General features: G+C 20.4%; 1 protein-coding gene across 1 annotated transcript in view; it reads right to left on the reverse strand.

Moving 5' to 3' along the window:
- The window catches only part of LOC117171458 (NAD-dependent protein deacylase sirtuin-5, mitochondrial-like), a 32486-nt gene that overhangs the window by 10188 nt on the left and 5559 nt on the right, over positions 1-16739 (reverse strand). The window contains exon 3 of the mRNA XM_033358798.1: positions 1557-1699. Coding sequence (XP_033214689.1) covers positions 1557-1699 — 143 coding nt within the window. The remainder of the gene's footprint in view (positions 1-1556; positions 1700-16739) is intronic.

The raw sequence follows: 16739 nt of genomic DNA on the forward strand, positions 1-16739 counted from the left end.
TCAGATTAACGGAGCGAACAAGTACACGAAGTGACAATGGCGACAAGGCCCAAAAGACTAACTGATCTCTCCTGCATACGTCACACTATACGTACTTGCATACCCACCGCTAGAGCGCACTGCTATGATATCACGTCATAGGTTTGCTAAACTTCACTATGTACAACATTTTCTATTCGAGAATTTCATTCTTCGCAAATTTTCTAATGCTCGAATTTTCTTATTCGGGAATAATTGTATTATTCTAGAATTTTATTTCCTGGAATTATTCCATTTGGGAATTTGAGTTTATTATTTAGGTATTATCCTATTCGGGAAATTGTTCTATTCTCGAATTTTATTATTCGAAAATTTTCCTATTCGGAAATTTTATTATTCTCGCATTTTTTTATCCGGGAATAATTTTATGATTTGCGAATTTTATTTTAGTGAATTTTTTCTATTAGGAAATTTTATTTGACAGAAATTTTAGTATTTGCGAATTTTCCTGTTTGGGAAATAATTTTATTATTCAAGAATTATCCTATTCGGGACATTTTCTTATTCGGGAATTTTCCTATTCGGAAATTTTATTATTCTAGAATTTTCTTATTCGGGAATTTTGTTTCCGCGAATTTTTCTATTTGTTAATTTTATTATATGTGAATTTTCCCATCCAGGAATTTCATTTTTCGGAAATTTTATTATTTGCGAATTTTTCAATTCGGGAATTTCATTCTTCGGAAATTTTCCAATTCTCGAATTTTCTTGTTCAAGAATAATTGTATTATTCTGGAATTTTATTTCCGGGAATTATTCTATTCGGAAATTTGATTTTATTATTCAGGAATTATCCTATTCGGGAAATTGTTCTATTCTCGAATTTTATTATTCGGGAATTTTCTTATTCGAAAATTTTATTATTCTCGCATTTTTTGTATCCGGAAATAATTTTATTATTTGAGAATTTTATTTCAGCGAATTTCTGCTATTCGGAAATTTTATTTGACAGCAATTTTAGTCTTTGCGAATTTTCCTATTCGGGAATAATTTTATTATTCTGGAATTATGCTATTCGGGACATTTTTCTATTCGGAAATTTTATTCTTCTCGAATTTTCTTATTGAGGAATTTTATAGCCAGGAATTTTCCTATTCGTGAATATTATTATACGTGAATTTTCCTATTCGGGAATTTTATTATACGTGAATTTTCCTATTTGGGAATTTCATTCTTAGGAAATTGTAATACTTGCGAATTTTTTTATTCGGGAATAATTTTCTTATTCCAGAATTTTTTCATTATTCAGGAATTATCCTATTTGGGAATTTTATTACTCTCTTGTTGATTAAAATATCAACTATTAAATTCTTTGTTAAGAATTTATATTTATTAAGAGTCTGTTGTCCAAATTTGATAGTCAGATGCTTGATTTTTTTTATTACTAAGAATTCCGTATTTAAATTCGAGTTTTTGACATAAAAGATCAATTTCAAATCTGATTGATTCCGAATTTTGTTCCTTAAATTAAAATATTATTCCATTTTGAGTAAAATTCCGAAATTTAGAATACTTACAAGCTTTTCGCAAAACGTCTTTATCAAGATTTTCTCCGAACCAAACGATATGAGGCCTCAAAAGACCGCCACAGTCTTGCTTTTCACACCTGGGTAAATCTTCAACCGGAATATCCGACGACAAAGCCTTTGGATCAGGAGATCTTCAAAGAGGCTTCAATTAAACTTCTAAATTCATTCCTGATCGTCGAATGGAAATTAATGATAATCGGAGAGCAGAGTTGGGTAGTAACTTTGTTACAAGTAACATTGTTACTAAAAAGTTACGTTTTTTGTAGTAACTTTGAGCTTTAATTTCAGTTACTTTCTGATTTTTGCGTATCTCTTATTAAAATAACAAAACGAACAATTTTAAAATAACAGAATTTTTAAACAAATAGTTAAATTAGCAAAAAAATTATTGAATCTTCAACTGAAATTATCAATTTTTAAATGAAATAGTTTAATTTTGAACGAAAAATGCATTGTAATCTAAAATGATGGAATATTCAACTGGAATAGTTGCATTTTTATTTAAGCAAAATAAATTTTCAACTAAAAAAAAAAAATTTCACAAAATAGTTCAATTTCGTACCAAGGAGATGAATTTTCAATTGAACTGATGAATCTTAACAGCCATTATTTAATTTTAAAACAGAAATAGAATAGTTAAATTTTAGTTAAAAAAATTAAGAGAAAAAAAGGATTTTCAACAAAATGTATCAATTGTAAACCAAATTACCGAATTTTAAACTAAAATGATGAATTTTCAAACGGAGTAGTTTAATTTTAAAGAACAAAAAAATGAATTTTCAACTAAAATGAGGAAATATTCCAACTAGAATATTTGCATTTTTAGTTCAACAAACTGGAATTTTTACAACGATAAAAATGAATTAAAAAAACAGATAAATTTTGTAACTAGAAGATGAATTTTCAATGAAAATGATGAATGGTAACTGTCTTAAGTTCAATTTTGAAACAGAAATAGAATAGTTAAATTTTCAGTTAAAAAAAAACTAATGAAAAAACAGAAGAATTTTCAACAAAATATTTAAATTTTGATCCAAATTATACAATTTTCAACTGAAATTATGGATTTTCAAATGAAATACTCTAATTAAAAGAAAATTAATTTTTAATTAAAATGATAAAACTGAACTGAAATAGTTGCATTTTTAGTTAAACAAAATGAATTTTTAACAACAAAAAAACCAAATAAAAAAACAGACAAATTTTCTACTAAGGTGATGAATTTTCAATTGAACTGATGAATCTTAACAGCCATTATTTAATTTTAAAACAGAAATAGAATAGTTAAATTTTCAGTCAAAAAAATTATTTAAAAAAAAAAATTTTTCAACCAAATAGGTAAATTTTCTATCAAATTATTGAATCTTCTACTTAAATTATTAACATTAAAATGAATTACTTTAATTTTAAACAAAAAAATAAATTTTCAACTAAAATGATGAAATATTCCAGCTAGAATATTTGCGTTTTTAGTTAAACAAAATAAATTTTAAATTAAAAAAATTCCATTTTTAGTTAAACAAAATCAATTATCAACAAAAGAACGAAATTTTCAAAAGAACAGTGAAATTTTCTATCAAGAAGATGAATTTTCAATCAAACTGACGCATCTAAACTGTCATTGTTTAATTTTGAAACAAAAATAGAATAGTTAAATTTTCATGAAAAAAATTAATGAAAAAAATTTTTTTTTTACAAAATAGGTAAATTTTCAACGAAATTATTGAATTTTTAAATGGATTAGTTTAATTTAAAAAAAATGGATTTTCAACCAAAATGATGAAATATTCCAAATGGAATATTTGCGATTTTAGTTAAGCAAAATAAATTTTCAACAAACATGAAATTAATTTTAAAAAATTAATGAAAAAACAGATAAATTTTCTAACTGCGAGATAAACTTTCAATTAAACTGATGTATCTTAACTTTCTAAGTTTAGTTTTGAAATAGAAATAGCATAGTTAAATTTCAGTTTAAAAATTGAATAAATCATTCTTTTTAACAAAATAGTTAAATTTTGAACAAAATTACTGAATTTTTAACTAAAATTATGAATTTTCAAATGGCTTAGTTTAATTTTAAACCAAAAATGCATTTTTAATTCAGCAAAATAAATTTTCAACTAAATAAAATATATGAATTCTTCACAAAATAATTCAATTTTGTACCAAGACGATGAATTTTCTTTTAAACTGATAAATCTTAACTGTTATTTTTCAATTTTGAAACAGAAATAGAATAGTTGAATTTTCAGTGAAAAAATTAATAAAAAAAAAAAGAATTTTCAACAAAATAGGTCAATTTTTAGCCAAATTATTGAATTTTCAATTAAAATTATTAAAATGAAATACTTTAATTTTAAACAAAAAAAATGAATTTTCAACTAAAATGATGAAATATTCCAACTGGAATATTTGAGATTTTAGTAAAAAAAACTGAATTTTCAACAACGACAAAATTAGATTTTAAAAAACAGATCAATTTTATAACTAGGAGATTAATTTTAGATTTAACTTATAAATCTTAATTGGCAATTGTTCAATTTTGAACCAAAAATGGAAAAGTTACATTTTTGGTTAAAGAAATATATAATTTTCAACAAAATAGGTCAATTTTGAACAAAATTATTGAATTTTCAACTAAAATGATGAATTTTCTAAGGGAATAGTTTAATTTTAAACAAAAAAATTAATTTTCAACTAAAATGATTAAATATTCAACTGGAATAGTTGCATTTTAAGTTTAAAAAAACTATTTTTCATAAAAAAAAGAATGTTCAACAAAATATTTAAATTTAGACAATATTATACAATTTTCAACTAAAATTATGAATTTAAAAATAAAACATATCAATTCAAAAAAAGGAGTTTTTAAATAAAATGATGGAATATTCAACTGGTATAATTCCATTTTTAGCTAAACAAAATCAATTATCAACAAAAGAACGAAATTTTCAAAAGAACAGTGAAATTTTCTATCAAGGAGATGAATTTTCAATCAAACTGATGAATCTTAACTGCCATTGTTTAATTTTGAAACACAAATAGAATCGTTAAATTTTCAGTTAAAAAAATTACTTTAAAAAAAAGTAATAATTTTCAACCAAATTATTGAATTCTCAACTTAAAGATTAATTTCCAATTCAAATGATGAATCTTAATTTTTATAAGTTCAGTTTTGAAACAGAAATAGCATAGTTAAATTTGCGTTAAAAAAATTAATAAACATTTTTTTTTAACAAAATAGTTCAATTTTGAACCAAATTACTGAATTTTTAACTAAAATGATTAATTTTCAAATGGATTAATTTAATTTTAAACAAAAAATGCATTTTTAACTAAAATGATGGAATATTCAACTGATGAATCTTAACTGCCATTGTTTAATTTTGAAACACAAATAGAATAGTTAAATTTTCATAAAAAATAATTAATAAAAATTTTTTTTTAACAAAATAGGTAGATTTTCAACCGAATTATTGAATTGTTAAATGGATTAGTTTAATTGTAAACAAAAAAATGAATTTTCAACTAAAATGATGAAATATTCCAACGGAAATATTTTCGTTTTCAGTTAAACAAAAAGAAATTTTCAAATAAAAAAACATGAAATATTCCAAATGGAATATTTGCGATTTTAGTTTAACAAAATAAATTTTCAACAAAGATGAATTTTCAATTAAAGTGATTAATCTTAACTTTCTGAATTTAGTTTTGAAACAGAAATCGCATGGTTAAATTTATGTTAAAAAAATTAATAAATAATTCTTTTTAACAAAATAGTTCAATTTTGAACAAAGTTACTGAATTTTTAACTGAAATGATGAATTTTCAAATGGATTATTTTAATTTTAAACAAAAAAATGCATTTTTAACTATAATGATGGATTATTCAACTGGAATAGTTGCATTTTTAGTTGAGCAAAATGAATTTTCAAATAAAAAAATATGAATTTTTCACAAAATAATTCAATTTTGTACCAAGGAGACGAATTTTCTTTTAAACTGATAAATCTTAACTGTCATTGTTCAATTTTAAAACAGAAATAGAATAGTTAAATTTTCAGGAAAAAAATTAAGCACAAAAAAAGAATTTTATATAAAATAGGTAAATTTTGAACCAAATTATGGAATTTTCAAATGGAATAGTTTAATTTTAAACAAAGTTATGCATTTTCAACTAAAATGATGAAATATTCAACTGGAATAGTCGCATTTTAAGTTAAACAAAATGAATTTTCAACAAGAACAAAATTAATTTTCATGAAACAGATCAATTTTCTACGAAGGAGATGAATTTTCAATTAAACTGATGAATCCTAACTCGCGTCGTTCAATTTTTGAACCCAAAATGTAATAGTTAAATTTTTATGTAAAAAAATTAATTTTTATCAAACAAATTTTTTTTAACAAAATATTTAAATTTTGAACCAAATTATAGAATTTGCAACTGAAATTATGAATATTAAAATGCAATACTTTAATTTGAAACAAAAAGAATAATTTTCAACTAAAATGATGAAATATTCCAAATGGAATGTTTGCGATATTAGTCAAACAAAATATTTAATTTTTCACTTTAAAAAATGAATAAAAAAAAAGAATTTTCATCAAAATAGGTCAATTTTCAGCCAAATTATTGAATTTTCAACTGAAATCATGAACATTAAAACAAAATACTTTAATTTTAAACCTAAATATGAATTTTCAACTAAAATGATAAAATATTCCAACTGGAATATTTCCGTTTTTAATTAAAGAAAAATAGTTTTCAACTAAAATGATGAAATATTCCAACTGGAATACTTGTGATTTTAGTTCAACAAAATATTTAATTTTTCACTTAAAAAAATGAATGAAAAATAAGAATTTTCAACAAAATAGGTCAATTTTCAGCTAAATTATTTAAATTTCAACTGAAATCATGAACATTAAAATGAAATACTTTAATTTTAAACAAAAAAAATGAATTTTCAAATAATTCTTTGTTAAAAAAATTAATTAAAAAAATATATAATTTTCAACAAAATAGGTAAATTTTGAACAAAATTATTGAATTCTCAACTAAAATGATGAATTTTCAAAGGGAATAGTTTAATTTTAAACAAAAAAATTAATGAATCTTAATTTGTATCATTAAATTTTTGACCCAAAATGGAATCGTTAAATCTTTAGTTAAAAAAATTAATTTAAAAAAAAAAAAAGAATTTTTAACAAAATATTTAAATTTGGACCAAATTATACAATTTTCAGCTAAAATTATGAATTTTTAAATGAAACATTTTTATTAAAAAAAAGGAATTTTTAAATGAAATGATGGAATATTCAACTGGAATAGTTCCATTTTTAGTTAAACAAAATAAATTATCAACAAAAGAACGAAATTTTCAAAAGAACTATGAAGTTTTCTATCAAGGAGATGAATTTTCAATTAAACTGATGAATCTTAATTGACATTGTTCAATTTTGAACAAAAAATGGAAAAGTTAAAGTTTTTGTTAAAAAAATAAATTTTTAAAATATATATAATTTTCAACAAAATAGGTAAATTTTGAACAAAATTATTGAATTGTCAACTAAAATGATGAATTTTCAAAGGGAATAGTTTAATTTTAAACAAAAAAATTTATGAATCTTAATTTGTATCATTCAATTTTGAACCCAAAATGGAATAGTTAAATCTTTAGTTAAAAAAATTAATTTAAACAACAAAAAAAAAGATTTTCAACAAAATATTTAAATTTGGACCAAATTATACAATTTTCAGCTAAAATTACGAATTTTTAAATAAAACATTTCTATTAAAAAAAAGGAATTTTTAAATGAAATGATGGAATATTCAACTGGAATAGTTCCATTTTTAGTTAAACAAAATAAATTATCAACAAAAGAACGAAATTTTCAAAAGAACTATGAAATTTTCTATCAAGGAGATGAATTTTCAATAAAACTGATGCATCTAAACTGTCATTGTTTAATTTTGAAACACAAATAGAATACTTAAATTTTCATGAAAAAAATTAATGACAAATTTTTTTTTTAACAAAGTAGGTATATTTTCAACCAAATTATTGAATTTTTAAATGGATTAGTTTAATTTGAAAAAATGGAATTTCAACCAAAATGATGAAATATTCCAACTGGAATTTTTGTGTTTTTAGTTAAACAAAATGAATTTTCAACAACGATAAAAATTTGTTTAAAAAACAGATAAATTTTGTAACTAGGAGATGCATTTTCAATTAAACTGATGAATCTTAACTTTCTAAGTTTAGTTTTTAAACAGAAATAGCATAGTTAAATTTCAGTTAAAAAAATGAATAAATAAACAAAAAAATGAATTTTCAACTAAAATGATGAAATATTCCAACTGGAATATTTGCGTTTTTAATTAAAGAAAATTGATGTTCAACTAAAATGATAAAATATTCCAATTGGAATAATTGAGATTTTAGTTAAGAAAAGTGAATTTTCAACCCTGACAAAATTAATTTTTTTAAGCAGATAAATTTTATAACTAGAAGATAAATTTTCAATTAAACTGATGAATCTTAATTGGCATTGTTCAATTTTGAACAAAAAATGGAAAATTTAAATTTGTTGTTGAAAAAAATAAATTAAAAAAATAATAATTTTCAGCAAAACAGACCAATTTTGAATAAAATTATTTAATTTTCAGAGGGAATAGTTTAATTTTAAACAAAAAAAATAATTTTGAACTAAAATGTTTAAATATTCAACTGAAATGGTTGCATTTTAAGTTAAAAAAAATATATAATTTTCAACAAGAACCAAGGAGATGAATTTTCAATTAAACTAATGAATATTAACTCGTATCGTTCAATTTTAAGCCCAAAATGGAATAGTTAAATCTTCAGATAAAAAAATTAATTTTCATTAAAAAAAAAAAGAATTTTCAATAAAATATTTTAATTTGGATCAAATTATACAATTTTCAACTGAAATTATGAATTTTAAAATGAAATACTTCAATTAAAAAAAAGGAATTTTTAAATAAAATGATGGAATATTCAACTGGAATAGTTCCATTTTTAGTTAAACAAAATAAATTATCATCGAAACAACGAAATTTTCAAAAGATCAGTGCAATTTTCTATCAAGGAGATAAATGTTCAATTAAACTGATGAATCTTAACTGTCATTGTTTAATTTTGAAACACAAATATAATAGTTAAATTTTCATTGAAAAAAATTAATAAAAAATTTTTTTTTAACAAAATAGGTAAAGTTTCAACCAAATTATTGAATTTTTAAATGGATTAGTTTAATTTTAAACACAAAAAAAGTGAATTTTCAAACAATATATATGATGGAATATTCCAACTAAAATATTTGTGTTTTTAGATAAACAAAATGAATTTTCAACAACGACAAAAATTAATTTAAAAAAAAGAGATAAATTTTGTAACTAGGAGATGACGGATTTTAAATTGATATACTTTAATTTAAAAAAAAAAAGAATTTTTAACTAAAATTATGAGAATAACTGGAATTGTTGCTTTTTTGTTAAACAAAATGAATTTTCTAACACAAAATTAATTTTTACACAACCGATAAATTTTGTACCAAGAAGATTAATTTTTGGTTCAAAAAATTAATTTAAAAAAAAAAGAAATTTTCAACAATACAGTTAAATTTTCAACCAAACTATTGAATTTTCAACTAAAATGATGAATTTTGAAATGGAATAGTTTAATTTTAAATGAAGAAATGCATTTTAAACTAAAATAATGAAATATTCAACTGAAATAATTTTATTTCTATTTAAACAAAATGAATTCATCACTAAAAAAATTAATTTTACACAAAATAGTTAAATTTTGAACCAAGTTATTGAATTTTCAACTAAAATGTCAAATTTTCAAATGGAATAGTTTAGTTTTAAAAAAAGAAATATATTTTGAATTAAAATGATGGAAAATTCAACTGGAATAGTTTTATTTTTGTTTAAAGAAAATGAAATTATAACTAAAAAAAAATAATTTTCCACAAAATAGTTAAATTTTCTACCGAGGAGACGAATTTTCAATTAAAATGCTGAATCGCAACTGGCCTAGTTCAATTTTGAAACAGAAATAAAATACACAGTTAAATTTTCAGTTAAAAAAATTATTTAAAAAAACAAGAATTTTAACAAAATAGTTAATTTTGCAAACAAATTATTGAATTTTCAACTGAAATAATAAATTTTTTAATGTAATAGTTTCATTTTAAACAAAAAAAATGAATTTCTAACTAAAATAATGAAATATTCAACGGAAATATAATTGTTAAATTTTCAGTTAAAAAAATTAATTGAAAAAAAAATCCAATAAAATAGGTACATTTTTAACCAAATTATTGAATTTCCGACTAAAATGATGAATTTTTCATTGGAATGGTTTAATTTTTAATCATAAAATACCTGCATTTTAAACTAAAAAAGATGAATTTTCAACAAAAAATTGAATTGTGTAATTCAGCAAAACAGGTGAATTTTCAACTCAAATAATGGAATATTCAGCTAGAAATTTTTTTTAAGTTTCAGTTGAAAAAACAATTTATAGCAAAATAAACAAAAAATTTTAAATAGGTTAATTTTCAATAGAGTTCAATGATAAAGTAAAATTTTTACGTAAAAAAATTAATTTTCACAATATAGAAAAACAACTGATTCTCAAAAAAGTAGTTAAACATTTAACCGGAGAGATGCATTATAAATTAAATTGAAAATCTCTAACAAAAAAGGTAAATCTTTAACAAACAAAATTATTTTTAAAAAAATAGTTGGACTTTCAACCAAAAAATTAATTTGCTTTTAAAAAAGAATAATTTTCATATCAAAAAGATCAATTTTAAACTAAAGACTTGAACTTTTAACTAAAAGATAAATTTTTAAATAAATTTATAAATATTTAACTAGAATACTTGGATTTTTAACCTAAAAGAAGGATCTTTTTAAAATGAATAAGATTAATTTGCAAAGAAAAATATAATTTTATGCGAAAAAAAATTTTCAACGAAATTTAATGAATTTTCAATTGAAAAAGACAAATTTGCATGGAAATATTTGAAATTTCAACAAGAAAAAATCGAGTTTAAAAAAAATGGACATTTAAATTTTCAGTTGAATGTAACTACTTGGTTGAAAATCAACGTATTTTTTCCAAAATTCAACTATTTTGGTAGGAAATTTAAATAAATGCTTTGAAAAGTAACTTTTTTGTTTCAAAACTTATCTCTTTTCTATGAAAATTGACACTTTTGTTGAAAATTCTTCTTTTTTGGTTGAAAATTCATGTCTTTTTTCATCAACTTAATTATTTTTGTAAAAAAATTCATTTATCTGCTTGAAAAGTAACTTTTTTGTTAAAACTTTGTATTCTTTGTTCAAAAATGCAACTTTCTTGTAGTAAAATTGGTTTTTTTCGCTTAAAAATTTAAAAAATTTAGAATCTTTTTTTCAGTCTTTGTTAAAAACAATTTGTTTGTTTTTGCTGTATTTATTTTTAAATTATGTTTTTATGAATTATCATCTTAGTTATTTTATTTTTAGATTACAAAATTAAAAATGTGAAAAAAGTAACTTTTTAACTATTTAAAAAAAAATTAGTTACTCAAAAAAGTAACTTGCGCAACACATAAATTTCCAAACTATAATAATGAGTCTTTAATAAAAAAATTAATTTTGAACAAAATAGTTGAAATTTCGACAAAAAAAAGATTAGTTCTAAGCCAAAAAATGAAATAGTTATATTTTAAGTTGAAAAATTAATTTTTAACAAAAAAAGACCGATTTTCAACAAAATACATCAACTTTCAACTATAATTATGAATTTTTATTAGAAAAAAATTATTTTGAATAAAACAGTTAAATTTTTGTGAATCTTCGTTTAAATCAATTTTGAACAAAATAATTGTATTTTTAACTCCAAAGATAAATTTTTAATCCTTAAGATTAATTCTCTACCCAAAAAGACGAATTTTCAACTATGATGGTGAATCTTCGATAAAAAAAAAATTAATTTTGAACCAAATATTTGAATTATCGACGAAAAAAATTAATTTTCAACAAAGAAGATTAATGTTCTGCTAAAAAGACAAACTTTTAAGAATATGCATATGTTTTTTTTTAAATATTTTCAGTTAAAAAATAATTTTCAATAAAATATATGAATTTTGAACTATAATGATAAACTTTCAATAAAAGAAAAAATTAATTTTGAAAAAAATACTTAAAATGTTCGACAAAGAAGAAAGATTTTCGAACCCTAAAGATTAATTTTCTGCAAAAAAGACGAATTTTCAAAAAAATGCATAAATTTACTACTAAAACGAAAAATAAAAATAACTTTCAATGAAAAGTAGAAGTTATATTTTCAGTTAAAAAATTACTTTGAGGAAAATATATGAAATTTAAAATATATCAGTGAATCCTAAATAAAAAAAATTAATTTCGAACCAAAAATAAAAATAAATGCCAACGAAAAATGGAATAGTTATATTTTCAAATGAACAAATTAATTTACAAGAAAATATATGAATTTGAAAATATCATAACGAATCATTAAAAAAATTAATTTTTAACCAAATATTTGAATTTTCGACTGAAAAAGTGAATTTTCAACAAAGAAAATCTACAAAAAAAGACAAATTTCCGACAAAATGCATGAATATGCAACTAAAAAAGATAAATTTTTAACGAAAAATGGAATATTTATATTAACAGTTGAAAAATTTATTTTTAAGAACAACAAAAAATACGAATTAAAAAAAATAGTTTTGAAGAAAATAGTTAAATTTTGGAGGAAAAAGATGAATTTTCAGCCCCAGATTTCAATTTTCTACCAAAAAATAAGAATTGTCAATAAATTTCCATCTTTATTCGTGAACCTTTGATCGAAAAATATTAATTTTAAGCCAAATATTTAAATTTTTACCAAAAAAATCAATTTTCAAAAAAAGAATAATTTTATTCTAAGAGCAACATTTTAAAGAATAATTATAAATTTTTTATAATATTTTCAGTTAAAAAAATTAGTTTTTAATAAAATATATGAATTTTTATCTATAATCATAAATTTTCAATGCAAAAACGAGTTTTGAACAAAATATGTGAATTTACGACAAAGAAAAATAATTTTTAACCATAAAGATTAATTTTCTAAAAAAAAGACGAATTTTCAACAAAATGCATGAATTTGAAACTAAAACAAAAAATAAATGCCAACAAAAAATGGAAGTTACACTTTCAAATAAAAAAATTGTTTTACAACAAAATATATTTTGAACAAAATATTTGAATTTTCGAATAAAAAGATGAATTTTCAACAAAGAAGATGAATTTTATGTCAAAAAAGAAAAGTAAAATTTTATGTTGAAAATTCATATTTTCAGTTTGAAAATGCAACTTTTTTGTCGAAAATTAGTCTTTTTGGCTTAAAAATTAAACAATCCTTCTTTTTTTAAATCCAACTTTGATTTTTAAGCAAAATATTTTTTGCTAAAAATAATATAAACTACGAAAATTTTCTTAAAAATTAATTTTTTCTGTTGAAAATTCAAATTTATTATTACTTATTTTCAACAAAAAAGATCAATTCTAAACTAAAAAAAAAAGTCCAACAAAAAATTGAATGGTTCTATTTTAAGTTGAAAATTAATTTTTAACGAAAAAAGGACGAATTTTCAACAAAATACACGAATTTTCAATTATAATGATAAATGTGCATTAAAAAAACAATTTTGAACAAAATAATTGAATTTTCAACCCAAAAGATAAATTTTCAATCCTTAAGATTAATTTTCTACCAAAAAAGTTGAATTTTCAACTATGATGGTGAATCTTCGATAACAAACAAAATGAATTTTGAACCAAATATTTGAATTTTCGACTCAAAAAATAAATTTCCAACAAAGCAGATTAATTTTATGCTAAGAAAGACAAATTTTTAAGAATAAGCATATTTAAAAAAATATATTTTCAGTTAAAAAATTAATTTTCAATTGAATATATTAATCTGTAACTAAAATAATAAGTTTGCAAAAAAAATGTATTTTGACCAAAATAGTTGAATTTGCGAGGAAGAAAAAGAATTTTTTACACTAAAGATTAACTTTCTACAAAAAAAGAAGAATTTTCAACAAAATGCATGAATTTGCAACTACAAAAGATAAATAAAAATAAATGTCAATGAAAAATGGAATAGTTATATTTTCCGACAATAATAATAATAATAATGAATTATAAATAAAAACAAATTAATTTTAAACCAAATATTTAAATTTGCGGCTAAAAGGGTGAATTTTCAACAAAGACGATTAATTTCATGACAAGAAAGACAAATTTTTAATAATATGCATAATTTTTTTTTTGTATTTTCAGTTAAAAAATTAATTTTCAATAAAATACATAAATTTGTAACTATAATGTTAAATATTAAAAACAATGAATTTTCAACAAAATAGTTGAATTTTCTGTAAAGAAATAATAATTTTTAACCCTACAGATTTATTTTCTACAAAAAAAAACGAATTTTCAACAAAATGCATGAATTTGCAACAAAATAAAAAATTTCAATGAAAAATGCAATAGTAATATTTTCAGATAGAAAAATTAATTTAGAAAAAAATATATGAAGTTCAAAATATAGTAATAATGAATCATAAATAAAAGAAATTAATTTTAAACCAAATATTTGAATTTTTAACTAAAAATACGAATTTTGAACAAAGAAGATAATTATAATACCAATAAAGAAAAGTAACATTTTAAAAATTTAGCTAAAAATTCGGCTTTTTCGCTTTAAAATTTATATATTTAGGTAAACAAATTTTTTATTTTTGTTGGTTGAGAATTTAACTCTTTTGTTGTAATTTAGTTTTATTGACGAGAAAACTTCACTAATTTAAAAAAAATGCAGTGCTTTGGTTGAAGATTCACAATTTTAATTTATAATTTATAAAATTAATTTATTAATAAAACTTTGTATTACAATTAAAATAATTTTAGTTCAAAATTCACCCCTTTTGTTGACAATGTAACCATATTGTTTCAAATTCTTTTTATTTTCAGGGGTAGAAAATTCAAATATTTTGGTAAACTATTTGGTTCAAAGTTAACTTTTTTCTTAGAAATTTAACTCTTTCCTTGAAAATTCGTTTTTTTTTTGCTTGAATATTGAACTACTTTTTTTAAAAATTCAGTTATTTGTTTGACGATTCATAATTTTAGTTTAAAGTACATCTCTTTGATCGTAAATGTATTCAAACGTAGAAAATTTAAATAATTTTGTAGAAAATTGAACTCTTTGCTTAGAGAAAATTCACTTATTTGTTGGGAATTTACCCCTTGTTTGAAAATTTGTTTTTTTCTGTTATTATTTAAATTTTAGATCATAAAATTAAGGATGTGGAAAAAGTAACTTTTTAAATACTTTTTTAAAAATATTTACTCAAAAAAAAGAGAATTTCGAATTATAATGATGAATATTCAATAAAATAATTATTTTGAACAAAATAGTTAAATTTTCGAGAAAAAATATAAATTCTAGAGAGAAGAAAAATTTTAACCAAAATGAATGTTGAAAAATTAATTTTTAACCAAAAAAAGACGAATTTTCAACAAAATAAAACTTTCAACTATAATTATGAAATTTTATCAGAAAAGAAATGGTTTGAACAAAATAGTTACATTTTTGACAAATCCTCGTTCCAATTTTAAAAAATTGCATCCAAAAATAGAACAGTTATATTTTCTGTTGAAAAATTAATTTTTAACAAAAACAAAAACGAATTTTTAACAAAAGGAATGAATTTGCAACTAAAACAAAAAATAAATGTCAATGAAAAATGGAATAGTACAATTTTCAGATAATAAATTTAATTTACAACAAAATATATGAATTTGAAAATATAATAATGAATAATGAATAAAAAAAAACAAATTTTGAACCAAATATTTGAATTTTCGACTAAAAAGATGAACTTTCAACAAAAAAGATTAATTTTCTACAAAAAAGACAAATATTCAACAAAATGCATGAAGTTGCAACTAAATAGGATAAATTTTTAACGAAAAATGGAATAGTTATATTAACAGTTGAAAAATTAATTTTTAACGAAAGAAAATATGCATTTTCAACAAACAAACAAATTCATTTTGAAGAAAATAGTTGAACTTTTGAGTAAAAAGATGAATTTTCAGCCCTAGATAACAATTTTCTACCAGGAAAGCAGCATTTTCAATAAAATGCAAAAATTTCCATCTGTAGTGGTAAATATTTGACAGAAAAGGTATTAATTTTAAACGAATTATTCGAATTTTCGACTGTAAAAATGAATTTTCAACCAAGAAGATTAATTTTATACTAAGAACGACAAAATTTTTTAAAATATGTATAAATTTTTAATATATCTTTAGTTAAAAAAATTAATTTTCAATAAACTATATGAATTCTTAGCTAAAATTATAAATCTTCAATAAAAAAAATGAATTTTTAAACAAAATAGTTACATTTGCGACAATTTGAAAAGAATTTTTAATTATAAATATTAATTTTTAACAAAATATTTGGATTTTCGACTAAAAAGGTGAATTTTCAACAAAGAAGATTAATTTTATGTTTAGAAAGACAACACTTTTAAGAATATGCATATATTTAAAAAATATTTTTAGTTAAAACATTTATTTTCATTAAAATGCATGAACTTTTAGCTTTATGGATAAATCTTCAATAAAAAAATGGATTTTAAACAAAATAGTTGAATTTACAACAATTTGAAAAGAATTTTTTAATATAAATATTAATTTTCTACCAAAAAGACGAATTTTTAACAAAATGCATGAATTTGCAACTAAAACAAACAAAAAATATAAATTTCAACGAAAAATGGAATAGTTATAACTGTAAATAAAGAATCATAAATAAAAAAAATTAATTTTGAACCAAATATTTGAATTTACGACTAAGAAAATTATTTTCAACAAAGACGATTAATTTTCTACAAAAAAGACAAATTTTCAACAAAATGCATGAATTTTCAAACAAAAAAAAATTCATTTTGAAGAAAATGGTTGAATTTTTGACGAAATAGATGAATTTTCAGCTGCAGATATCATTTTCTACCAAAAAAGAATAATTTTCAATAAAATGCATAAATTTCCATCTG

This window comes from Belonocnema kinseyi, chromosome 4, assembly GCF_010883055.1.
Source record: "Belonocnema kinseyi isolate 2016_QV_RU_SX_M_011 chromosome 4, B_treatae_v1, whole genome shotgun sequence".
NCBI classification, from domain to species: Eukaryota; Metazoa; Arthropoda; class Insecta; order Hymenoptera; family Cynipidae; genus Belonocnema; species Belonocnema kinseyi.